Source organism: Nilaparvata lugens, chromosome 3 (assembly GCF_014356525.2).
Source record: "Nilaparvata lugens isolate BPH chromosome 3, ASM1435652v1, whole genome shotgun sequence".
Lineage (NCBI taxonomy): Eukaryota > Metazoa > Arthropoda > Insecta > Hemiptera > Delphacidae > Nilaparvata > Nilaparvata lugens.
Window position 1 is genome coordinate 78,463,899 of NC_052506.1, and position 12,894 is coordinate 78,476,792.

The 12,894-nt window shown below is 36.3% G+C and overlaps 1 protein-coding gene across 1 annotated transcript; it reads right to left on the reverse strand.

The window, feature by feature from the left end:
- Positions 1 to 1,985: 1,985 nt before the first annotated feature.
- On the reverse strand, positions 1,986 to 12,883 carry LOC111058553 (peptidyl-tRNA hydrolase ICT1, mitochondrial). The gene is made up of 5 exons (XM_022346093.2): positions 12,438 to 12,883; positions 12,136 to 12,181; positions 7,181 to 7,323; positions 5,287 to 5,456; positions 1,986 to 2,119 (listed from the first exon to the last, which is right to left on the reverse strand). Exons 1-5 carry the CDS (start codon positions 12,621 to 12,623, stop codon positions 2,041 to 2,043), a joined length of 624 nt encoding a protein of 207 aa, XP_022201785.2. The 5' UTR covers positions 12,624 to 12,883; the 3' UTR covers positions 1,986 to 2,040.
- Between the last annotated feature and the right edge of the window lie 11 nt (positions 12,884 to 12,894).

The following is a 12,894-nucleotide window of genomic DNA, read 5'->3' on the forward strand; positions in this document are numbered from 1 at the left end:
ACGTGACTAGTGTTGTCTTGACTTGAGTTAGGCACACACTAGTCAGTCAAGACAAGACATAATCAGACACAATACTTCACATAGTTGCTTATGAAGACATGTCTAATTGCAATGACTAATCAGTGTGTGTTGCGTCATAAGCAACTATGTGAAGTATTGTGTCTGATCAACAATGTGAAATATTGTGACTAAACGTGTCTTGTCTTGTCTTGTCTTGACTAACTGGTGTGTGCCTAGCCTAAGACAAGACTAGTCACGTTTAGTCACAATACTTCACATAGTTTCTTATGACGCAACACACACTGTTTAGACATTGCAATTAGACATGTCTTCATAAGCAACTATGTGAAGTATTGTGACTAGTCTTGTCTTAGGCTAGGCACACACCAGTTAGTCAAGACAAGACAAGACATGATCAGACACAATACTTCACATAGTTGCTTATGAAGACATGTCTAATTGCAATGTCTAAACAGTGTGAGTTGCATCATAAGCAACTATGTGAAGTATTGTGACTAGTCTTGTCTTAGGCTAGGCACACACCAGTTGTTAGTCATGACAAGACAAGACATGATCAGACACAATACTTCACATAGTTGCTTATGAAGACATGTCTAATTGCAATGACTAATCAGTGTGTGTTGCGTCATAAGCAACAATGTGAAGTATTGTGACTAAACGTGTCTTGTCTTGTCTTGACTAACTGGTGTGTGCTAGCATAACCGGTGTACACTCAGCCTTATCTCGATCTAATGAGGTTCACGTTATAATGGCAGTATTTGATATACATTGGTATTGTTATCCTTGTCTATCATTCAACAAAGCAGATACGGTACCGCTATCCCTTTCTATCTCTGCGACATTGCCAGATCGCTTTTTAACAATGTAGAAATATAATTAACAAAATATTCAATCTCAATTATGAACATTATTATTCAATCATTGAGAAAATATCTTTCTGTTGTGAATAATCGCTAGACGATTGAAAGTAATTCAGTCAGTAAGTAAAAATTTTTAATAATTTACTGCATGTCGTGTTTAAATACATAAAAAAGTGTGTTAAAATATCTTTCTCTTGAATAAAAGCTAATTTATTATTTTAAAGAAGAATGAATAGTTTATATTACATCAGATATACCGGTATTAGCTATCCTCTATAGATGACAGTGACAAGGTAGAGATTTGACAAAGCTGTTCTACTATCTTTCTCTTCTGCCATTATAAACTGGACCTCACTATAGTCTTATTAATCAATAATCTTGTAGACCCTGCCAGCTTATCACCCGGTTGCATCAGTTAAAATTCAACCGCAGTAAAACAATTTTTGCAAAAATCCATGATGTTTTTTTATTCATGGGTTTCAAGAAATGCAAATCTCCCAGATTTGGTTGATATTCGGGCTATGGATAGAGGTTGACCTAACAAGTGTTGTGCTATAATATGAGACGTTTCGCTACAATACAGGCTGAGTTATTCACTCAAACATAAAATCTCACCTCCACTCTCAGATCAGAGAAATCACTCATCTTCAAATGCTTTATAATTCAAGAATAGGAGTGAATTTTGCTTTTGCCAATATGAAGACATATTATTGTTCCTCTCGTTAAGTACTATCATTTCTGAGAGATTGAGCGATTTTAATTCTTGACCATTTTTGCAAAAATCCGTTGTTTTATTCAAAATGAATTGAAAGATTTCATGAAACTGCAAATCTCCCAGATTATATATATATATTTTTTAAACTCAGAAATGATAGTACTTGAGAGGAACAATAACTATGTCATCACATTGGCGAAATTCACTCATATTCTTGAATTTTAAGCATTTGAAGATTAGTGATTTCTCTGATCATTTTTTGGCCAGGAGAGCGAATCTGACAATATTATGTCATTTTACGGCGGTTAAATTAGAGACGTACGTGCTACCAGGCTATTAATCTTAAAACGTTCGGTGATGAGTGATCATACTCAAGAAAAAACAAAGCATCAATATTCAACACAATACAGATTTATTAATAAACTTTCATAACTAATCTAAGAACTAAGAATTCTGTCTGGATGATTTCAGCAAGGATTTTGTTCGTTTTTCTATCAGTCGCTGAGCGTTGGCTCGTTCTTTCCTGAAATATAAAATTGAAAAATCTTAACTGGCTTTCAAGAAAAAACATACAGATGAAATATAAAGTATTAAATACAGACAAATATTACTCCAAGATGAGAGAATAAATACATACTTAGTGCCGGTTACACAAAAGCCAGTAAAATTTTAACCGTGATTAATATCACGTGGAATTAATCACGGTCAATATTTAACCGGCTTTTGTGCAACCGGGCCACAGCGAGTTGAAACACAGTACAATGAATCTCAATTGAATATTACGATATTTCCACTATCGATATTCAAATTCAATTTTATTAAGCCAAAACACTTTACAACTGGCCATGTCAACAGGTACCGTATTGAAAAATACAGAAAATAAATGAATAGAATAGAACGTCACATAAATAAAAACATTCTTCTACACTTTACATACAGTACAAATAACTGTAATTTTACAGTTGAACAAATTATAACACCCTATCATTTAAAACTTCTTCAACGCCCTAATATTCCTTGTCAACCAGAGATGCATACACATCTTTCTTAACGTTAGGCCTAGTTGACCTTGACAAATTTTTAGGCAGCTTCCTGAAAAGTTGCAAGCCATAAACAATCAGACTCTTATTGTCACATTATAATTTTCTGTATCACAGTTGTTTATGGATCCCTCCCTGATTTATGTTATGATAATCAGAAAACCGATTTATGTTGAGGATAGTCAGGAAACTAATTCTGTAAAATGATTCACATGTACAGTTAGTGGGGTGGGGTTTCACACCAAAGCTGGGCCGGGCCAAGCCGAGAGGAATCCGCTTGCGCGCTAACTATGCAGGATTTAGTCAAGCATTCAAATCAACGCCGGGCCGAGCCGAGCGGATTTGTGCAGTCGGTTTGACGGCCAACTCGAGCGTTTCCTGCCAAGCGGATTCTGCCTTCTTTCAGTTTAGTTCGATCTTCATACGTAGTGAGTTGCGCAGAATTTTGTAATTTCAACTTGAAAAATGTCTTAAAAAGCGAATCGGCATTCGGCTTCAGTGCGAACGCAGGCAGATTCCGCTCGGCACGGCATCGCATGGCTCGGCTCGGCCCAGCTTTGGTGTGGTATCTGTCATATATAATACTCGTGATGCAGCCGATTTGGAGATATCGTACAGCAGGCTTCAAATGAGCTGCTATCACCTCATAAAGAAGAAGAAGAAGAAGAAGAATTATCGGTAGAGAAGATTAGATTTTACAACTGACTCCCAAAGTAAGTGAGAAATGCTCCTATAGTGAGGTCCAGGTTATAATGGCAGTGTTTGATTAGCAATGATATTGCTATCCTTGTCTATCATTCAACAAAGCGGATAGCGCTATCTCTTTCTCGCTTTGCTCTGTTGCCAGATCGTCGTTTAACAATGTTAATTAATAATTAATCAACAAAATAATTCATCTTAATCATGAAAATTCTCTATGAAATTATTGAAAATATAATTTCTTGCTTAATAAAATATAATTGAATATTTTAAACGAGAATGAAAAGTTAATATTACATCAATAAACCTGTAACAGCTACTACCGTCTATAGAAGGCATTGACAAGATAGAAGATCCTCAACGTTGTTCTCCTATCTTTCTCCACTGCCATTATAAAGTGGACCTCACTATTGTACATTATTCTGCTTTCTTGTCAAACACAAATTGTTCAATAGACCAATCTATCCATCGACTGATGAACTACTGAACCACTATTTTATTCTAACAGTCTGGAATTCTTCGACACAATCAAGGACGACATCATGATATTATGATGAAATAAAAATATCATTATAATGATATGAATGAAAACAGTAATAAAGGTACGTTTTCGTTTGTGCAAATCCGCGTTCGGCTGCGTATGCGTATAATCAAAATAGCAACTTTTAAGAGTGCCGATTTGTGTTCGTGAGCTGGAGTATAGGAAAATTTTGTAGGCTGGTACATGAGAAACTCATCAACTACCCTCTGTACTCACCGAGAGATGATGAAACCAGTGGACTTGTGGAACAGTTAGAGACTGTTTCATAGTTTAGAATTGCAGTCCATCTACTGAGCCACATGCAACGAACTGTCTGCAGCCATCTTAAGTTATTTGTGTTTTAATTGTTTCAAACTTTGACGATCGAAGTCTGTCTGGCGAATGCCAGTCATGGACTGAATATACTGAATTACCTATAGTGAGTTCCACGTTATAATGGCAGTGAAGAAAGATAGGAGGAAAACGTTGCCGATCCTCTGTCTTGTCAATGCCTTCTATAGACAGTAGCTGATAAAGGTTGATTGATGTTAATATTAACTGTTCATCCTCGTTTAAAATAATCCATTATATTTTGTTAAGCAAGAAATTATATTTCTCAATGATTTCATAATTAAGATGGAATATTTTGTGAATTAATTATTAATTCTACATTGTTGAAAGACGATCTGTCAACAGAGCAAAGCGAGAAATAGATAGCACTATCAGCTTTGTTGAATGATAGACAAGGAAAGCAATACCATTGCTAATGAAACACTGCCATTGTAACGTGGACCTCACTATATACTTACTTACTTTTACTTCAGTTGGCTCTACAGTCCTGGGTGGACCTTGGCCTCCTCAACACAATGCCTCCAATCGTCTCTTCTCTGTGATCTTTGCCGCCAGTTGTTGGATACGCCCAGCACACGCAGATCACCTATCACATCATTCATCCTTCTCGTTCTCGGTCTTCCTCTCTTTCTCGTCCCCATCATTCGTCTATCCAGCAGTCTAAGTTGTGTCCTTTCCATATTCATTCTCACCATATGTCCAAGCCATTCCATCCTTCTTGCCTTAATAAATCTTGCAATATTTCCTTCCCCTATAGCCTCATCGATTTCGCTGTTATGTCTGGTTCTCCAAACCCCTCCATCACATAGTGGTCCCCAGATCCTTCGATACATCTTTCTCTCGAATGACTTCAGTGCTCTTTCATCCCTGCTCAGCAATGTCCATGTCTCTGCTCCATATGTCACAACCGGTCGGACTAACGTCTTGTACATTTTCACTTTAGTTGCTCTTGATACTATATTGGACCTCACTATATACAGTCTAATATTGCCATTATAACGTGGACCTCACTATACACAGTATAATGTCACCTATATTTTGACACTCAACATTGAATATCACAATAACTGATGGACATACCTTTTTCGGAGCAATTCCTCAGTTTCGGGTGACATCTGAGGGGTGACCTCCTCTGCTGCCCTGATGACAGTCCGTAGCTTCTCCATGGCATCGGCCACATTCAGCTGCTGGTAGCGCGTCCGCTCAGACTTCACAATCAGGTAACCGTCTTTGTTTATCTTCATTTGATTCTGCAACAACATCAACAAGCAACTCATACTTCTATACAGTATTATAAAATGTATATACAGAATAAATGTAAACTGGCAGCGTCTATGAATAATTGCTGCTACTATAATTCTAAAATTATGATTTTATTAAACTGTTGTATTAACACAAGGCAGAATAAAGTTCATTTTCATTTTATGGTAAGCATTTTTGAGGGCACCAAGAATTGAATTACTGTACTACCTTCTATGTTTGTATGTAAAGCTGCGTACAGACTTGAGCGCGACGGACACGCGCATTCAATTTTTTAACAGCTGATATGCTATATGTTTATTATATCTGTACCTTAACATTTCTGTACTAATACAGATATAATCAGCTGATGAAAAGTGAAATGTGCTCAAGCATATATATAGTGAGGTCCACGTTATAATGGTAGTGTTTGATTAGCAATGCTATTGCTATCATTGTCTATCATTCAACAAAGCAAATAGCGCTATCTCTTTCTCGCTTTGCTCTGTTGCCAGATCGTCTTTTTACAATGTAAAATTAATAATTAACTAAAAAAAAATATTTCATCATAATTTATTATGAAAATTCATTGTGAAATTATTGAAAAATATAATTTCTTGATTAATAAAATATAATTGATTATTTCAAACGAGAATGAACAGTTAATATTACATCAATAAACCTAGAAATTCAACATTTTATTTTAGACATTTAAACTTGAAAATGACCTTAGTTAGAGTCGAAACTAGTCGTTGAAATATTTTAAAGTTTTTAACAATAAATGGTACTACAAGGTTTTCATTAATTTGTACAAAAGTAGCCCATATAAGTGAAGTGTTTTTATTAATAAACTTGTACCGTCTATAGAGGGCATTGACAAGACAGTGAGGATTGGCAACGTTGTTCTCCTATCTTTCTCCACTGCCATTATAACGTGGACCTCACTATAGGCTTAAAGCGTATCAGCTTGAGTTAACATTGAACATTGGAACTTGAACGCCCTATACCATGGAATTTCTTATCTTTTCTATAGTTTGTATCATGAAGAAAATATAGCATGAGAAGATATCCCATGGTATCAATCAGAAGATCAATGAGAAGGTATCCCATGAGGAAATACCCAATCAGGCGTATGATGATGATTAGACCTACAGTTTTAGGTAAGTTTCGAACTACCGGGAAGCGATTTTTCAATAATTCATAAATCATATTCAGAGGAGTTGGATCAAGTGGTAACCCTTCCAACGGGAGTAGCAGACGCATGATTCTCAACTTTTCTAAGCAATAGTTTAGCGTTAACACTGAGGTAACTTGCTTCCTATGCAAACCTAGGTCCAAGGTTTGTTTTAATGAATTACATATTCTACAACAAACACTACATTTTCAATAATATTTAGTTTATACTCATAATACAAGAAATCTAATCAACTTTGGTATTGCCCATTCCCGACTCTAATGTAGGCCATAAACCTGGTCCTGAACATAACGATCACAACTCAAAAAATTATCGAATTCGGTGAACACATAAAAAAGGTATTGAATGTCAAAATTTGAGGCTCGATTTTTATTTATACAGATTAATTTTTCATACTTTGTAAAACTCCTTAAATAATTATCTATACTGTCATTTAATGTAGATTAGTGAATAAGCCAGTATATATTGTAACATACATAATAATAAAGAACTCTATTCTATAAGCCGTTTTATTCTGTTAATATTGTACTAGACATTCACCTTTTCTTTGATTCGATCTCTGGTCTCTTTGCTAATCCATTCGGCTGAATCCACATGGAACCTGATATCAACTTTGGTGTTGACCTTGTTCACATTCTGGCCACCAGGTGCACCGCTTCGACTGTACGTGATGCTGATTTTATCTGTAAGTCAACAAATCAATCCTTACGATGGTACAAATTGTACTGAACATGGGAATGCAATTTATATTTTTTGAAATATATTCAAAATCAAAAGAGCGGGTACTATGCTACGAACACGTAAGGCATAAAGACTTAGGCTGGGCGTACACCGGTTCGTTGAGACAAGACTATAGTGAGGTCCACGTTATAATGACAGTATTTTATCAACTTTGGTTTTGCTATACTTGTCTACCTGTGACAAAGCCGGTGGTACTATCCTTTTCTAGGTCCAAAACGATGCCAATTATGTTTTTGATAGTGTAGAAATATAATTAATTAATGAAGAGAATCGGCATCGCTATTCTTCTATCTTTATCCACTGCCATTATAACGTGGACATCACTATAGTTACACACACAAACATTGTTCATTTTATTCTTGTCAATAATATAGCTATCTAGTCTGGAGACTAATGATACAACATTTTTGATGTCCGATTTTCTGCAATCCTTATAGATCCTACCAGATTGAAAGAGGCGTGGCATATATACACATCATGTTTTTGGCACGTATAAAACAATGTACCTAATAGAATTTATAAGGACGGCAAAAAATCGATTAGTATGTAGCCTAATGCCAGTTACCACACATCGATTTTTGTACGTTCGATTTTTTGCCGTCTTTATGAATTCTATTAGATTAAACAGATGATTTCATACAGATTATGTTTGTCATGTTCCGATTAATCTGATAAAATTCATAAGGACGGCAAAAAATCTACAAGTGTGTAGCATTTGGCTCAACTCACACTTACGTGACTCAGGTCGAGAAGAGACTCGACTCTAGTCGAGAGCATGGTGTTTTCAAATGGTGACATCTAGAATCGACTGGTCTGAGTGTCATCATTTTGAAACACATGCTCTCGACTAGGGTCGAGTCTCTTTCGACCTGAGTCGTGTAAGTGTGAGTTGAGCCTAAAAGTGCGTACAGATATACGCGCCGCGAACATGAGCAATTTACTTTTGATCAGCTGATTATATCTGTATTTTTACAGAAACGGTAAGATAAAAAGCTTGGCATCATGTTCGCGGCGCGTAAATCTGTACGCACCTTAAGAGTGTACAAGAAATCAATGAAGTTCTTTCAATGTCTTCAACTTGCAGTTCAACTGTCGGTCCCGGCTGAAGTATGACAGTCGTTTGCCGGCTCAAATTATATATTAGTCATTAGTTTTGAAGTGGAAATTGGACTTTTTGAAGTGAAAGTGAAATCTTAACCTTATTCTTTTTTGAAACTTTTATTTGTAAAAATTTGGGAGAAGACAGTTTTGGGCTATGCCTGTTGTCTTCGCCCAATCATATTAATTTATTATAATTATGATTTCTAATAATTTTGAATGAAATAAATAAATAAATATTCAGACGGTGGGACCTTCCCGCAAGGGACTCCTAACCAACAAAAGCAATACGAATTTACTTTAGTTCAACAACTATTTTTTCTCCTGGTTGAAGAGATCTTCTAAGACTGACCACTTTTGTTGGACATTTCGTTGGTGACACAACATGTATGACGAACATGTGTGTTCACACATGTTCAACAAACTTGTCCTGTCATTAGTGTTGACTTTTACAGTGAACTTACTACGGCCTTCCATTGTTTCTCACACACCATTCTGTCGAGGAAGCTCAGCACTGTATCACAGAATAGGTACAGAATGGAAATTGTCAATAAAACGCCTATCTAACCAATGCTTTTTACAAGGCACAAATACTAGACACGTCACGTGACCTTGGGAAGTTCCAATCCTTGTCGTCTGATTGGCTCAATGAGATCAATTGATCCGGATCATTAAAGTGATCCCAACCTACCATCAATACTATTACAATGCGGCGCTTCCTAACAAGATGGCGGATTTTTGCGTCAAGGTACTAGCCAAGTTTCCATACTGTATGTATTCTGTGACTGTATATGTGCATGACATTGTGCCGGTTAAATTTTAACCGTGATTAATTCCACGAGAACCAATCAGAGAAGCCGTCTCATCAAAAAGGGCTTTTCTGATTGGTTCTCGTGAAATTAACCACGGTTGAAATTTAACCGGCTTCTGTGCAACCGGAGGATGACACCACCCTTGTTGCTAAGGATGATGATGCAACATTCCAAAAGTCTGTACTACTGGATTTTACAAGTAAGGCGCTTCATAGAAGGCATTTTACTGCATATATTGAACAGCATATTATCTTCGAATGATACCATAACCAATCACCATCAGCAGTACTATGATGACAGCAAAATTCAGTAAATTACTGCTTATGAAGCCAGAGCCCACAGGCATTGCTGTAGGCCAGTAGCGAGCTAGTAAACGTTTTTTCAGCAAACCATGTTACACTGCGGTTATAAAAATTTCTTCCCATAATACACCGTGATTCAAAAAGAATACCACAACTTTGAAAATCTGTATTCAATCAAGGAAACATAATAGAAACTTGGGTTATAAATCAAAATGAAGAGTATTAAAATAAGTTTTCCTACAGGTGCCTTGGAAAGTGACCATTCTTGCACTGATTGCAGGCCGCAAAGAATCACTTTTCCGCTCTAGTGCGCAAAGTATTACTTTGCGTACTCTTAATACTTTGCGTATTATCTTGCAGCCATCCCAATCAGCTGTTTACATTGTTGGCGTGTATTTTGAATGCGAATTCATTCTATCTATATTTTTCTGATTTTCAAATAAATAAAAATGAGAACTCATTAAATTATACATTTTGAATATTAGTAATTATTCGTTATTTCAAATATTTCTTTTCATTCATAAATTGATTGGTTGAAAAATTATTTAGAAATTAATATTTACTCAAAATTATTCAAATTTTCAAATTAATTGAGTTTTTAATTTGAATAAATTATCGATTATTAATTTTCAATTAAATTATCAAGTTTAAAATTAAAGTTGTTATTAATAACAAAATTATACAGACAAACATTTGATGGATTTCAGCCATCATTTTACCCATAATCAACCACTTCTCATATTCAATGGTAACTGTAGGAAAAATTTGATGTGAAATACGTGCGCAAAGTTCCTCTGCTGCACTCAAGAAACCATTCCGCCCTCGTCTACGGCTCGTGCGTAAACTTTTCTTTCGGTGCAGCAAACTGTCACTTTGCGCACTAGTTGCACAAATAACTATTTCCCCACTAGAAAACAAGTTCACAAATACTCAATGTGACCCCCTCCAGACACTCGGAGTGATATCAATAATATACTCGAACTCGTTCCACACCCTCAGTAGCATATAGGGCGTAACAGTTTGTATAGCTGCTGTTATTTCTTGTTTGAGCTCCTCAATGTTAGCTGGTAGACGCGGTCGATACACCTTATCTTTAACGTACCCCATAGAAAAAAATCGCAGGGGGTGAGGTCAGGGCTTCTTGGAGGCCAGTGATGGAGTGCTCTGTCTCGAGCTGCTTGGCTGCCGATCCATTGCCTCGGATAGTTTTCATTCAAATAGGCACGGACAGATGAGTGCCAATGGGGTGGTGCTCCAAATGAGGAACTAAAAAAAACATTAGAGCTTCCTCGAATCGATGACTGATAGTGCTTTACTCTCCGTTTATTCTTTGCAGAGTTATCAATTACAGTGTATTAAAATATGACAGATCACACCGCTTCGCATCCACTACACGAGAGAGGAGAAAAGTTTCTCAGCAAGTGATTGTGCGTGGTACTAGCACTAGGCGGTATTCCCACCTGCTAAGCGGGCTCTGTGTGACCTGATATACTTGATAAACAAGGGAGAGATCTTTAAAACTTCGTTCCCGCGGCGGTAGAGAAGTCGGTGTGACATGGCATTAAACCTAGCTCCGCAGTGCAGGCTGGATGCTTGTCTGCCTCGGACTAGGCGCTGAGACAGGAAATAATAGCAGCGTTGGTGGGAATGCGAGCGGCTGCAGTAACATCTTCCACCCAGCAATGGTCGGCGTAGTTCCGCCTAGCGGACAGATGGAAGATCAATCCAGTCGGTTATTTGATCCCTCCAGCCAGGCTCAGCCAAGCAGCCGAGACAATAGAACAATGGAGAGGCGGTCTTATTCGCGTTCATCAGCAGTTTTCTTTCTCACGATTATTTTGATTTTTGTGTTACCTATAATCAATAATAACTCCAGTCACCAGTAAAAAGTTTCCAGAAACGTGAAGTACCGGTACTACCATATTAATGACTTCTCATGATGATTTTTAATTATTTAAAAACATTGTTGACATTCTGAGCCTTCAGGCTAAACTTGGGGTCGCTGAGAACGAATCTGCAATCAGAACTTCTCTATCACGAAAAATATCGGAAAAACCCAGCTGTTGATCTTCCGGAAACCGTTAACAGTCATCCTGCAATGCGGCCGAAACACTTCCAAGCCAGACACCAATCTCAAATGACAACAACGCCAAGCTGTGAGAAACCATCCTGCACTGCGGCGCTAGGTTAAGGGTGGCCACTAAAGAAAGGACAAGTGTGTTGAACAAGAGTAAACACATATGTTTGTCATACATGCTGTGTCATCAGCTTGTATCTTCGATTTATTGTTGTTCTTCGATGTTCTATTTGAGGTTGTATTATCATTATAATTTGAAACTTTCCAGTGGTTTATATTTATCCTTCTATGTTAGAACTTAGAAGTTGCTGTCAAACAATGTTTATCGATCAATGCCTTTCAAGTGAATGTTTTTTCTTCAGACATGCTCCACAAACTTGTTTTATCGTTAGTGGCCGGCCTTACACATTAAGTTCGTTAATTAGGCATTAACATCCTTTTATGTCTAAAACTGCCGGTTCTTACCTAGAGGAATATATCCAGAAAACTTTCCATCATCACTTTTTGGAAGCTGCAACATAAAAAAAATTGTTAATGAATATTACATATTTTACCAGAGAAAAATTGGGATGAATTTATTTTCTTTTGAAACTTCAACTTAGTGTTATAATTTATGAGAAAATAAACAATTTAATCATTATTTTAATTATAACATGTTGCAAGTACCTTCCCAAAAACCATGATACAGTACATAATACATCTTACTGGAAAATTGAAAAAACCAAATATTGAACAAAAAAATTGTTAAAATAATGAATTAGTTTTACCTCTGTTGGTGTAGATAATTTTAAAGAGCTGGTAGGGTATAAACTTTTTAGACCAATGTTACTCTCATAGGTTTGCAGAGCTCTAGATATAGATAAAGGTCGAAAACTGCAAGTGGATGTGATTTGAGAACATTGCTTATTCAAAATTCTAGCGCAGGATAGAACATTAAAAAATACCGGCCGCATTACTGAACTAGAGGTATGGAATTAATATAAAGAAATTAGACTAATATAAAGTAAACATAACCTAAATATATCGTTCTTTTTTTTATTTATAATTATAACCAATGCCACTTGAATTACAAGACTCTTCAAAAGAAGAAAACCCCAGTTGCGTTTCAAGTTTCAATCAAATTTCATTGAAATATTTGAATTATTATATTAAAATAGATTTTCTTTTTATTTTAATTTCTGGGATTCATGTTAAATGTAGTGAATATTTGATTTTTTTCTTGAT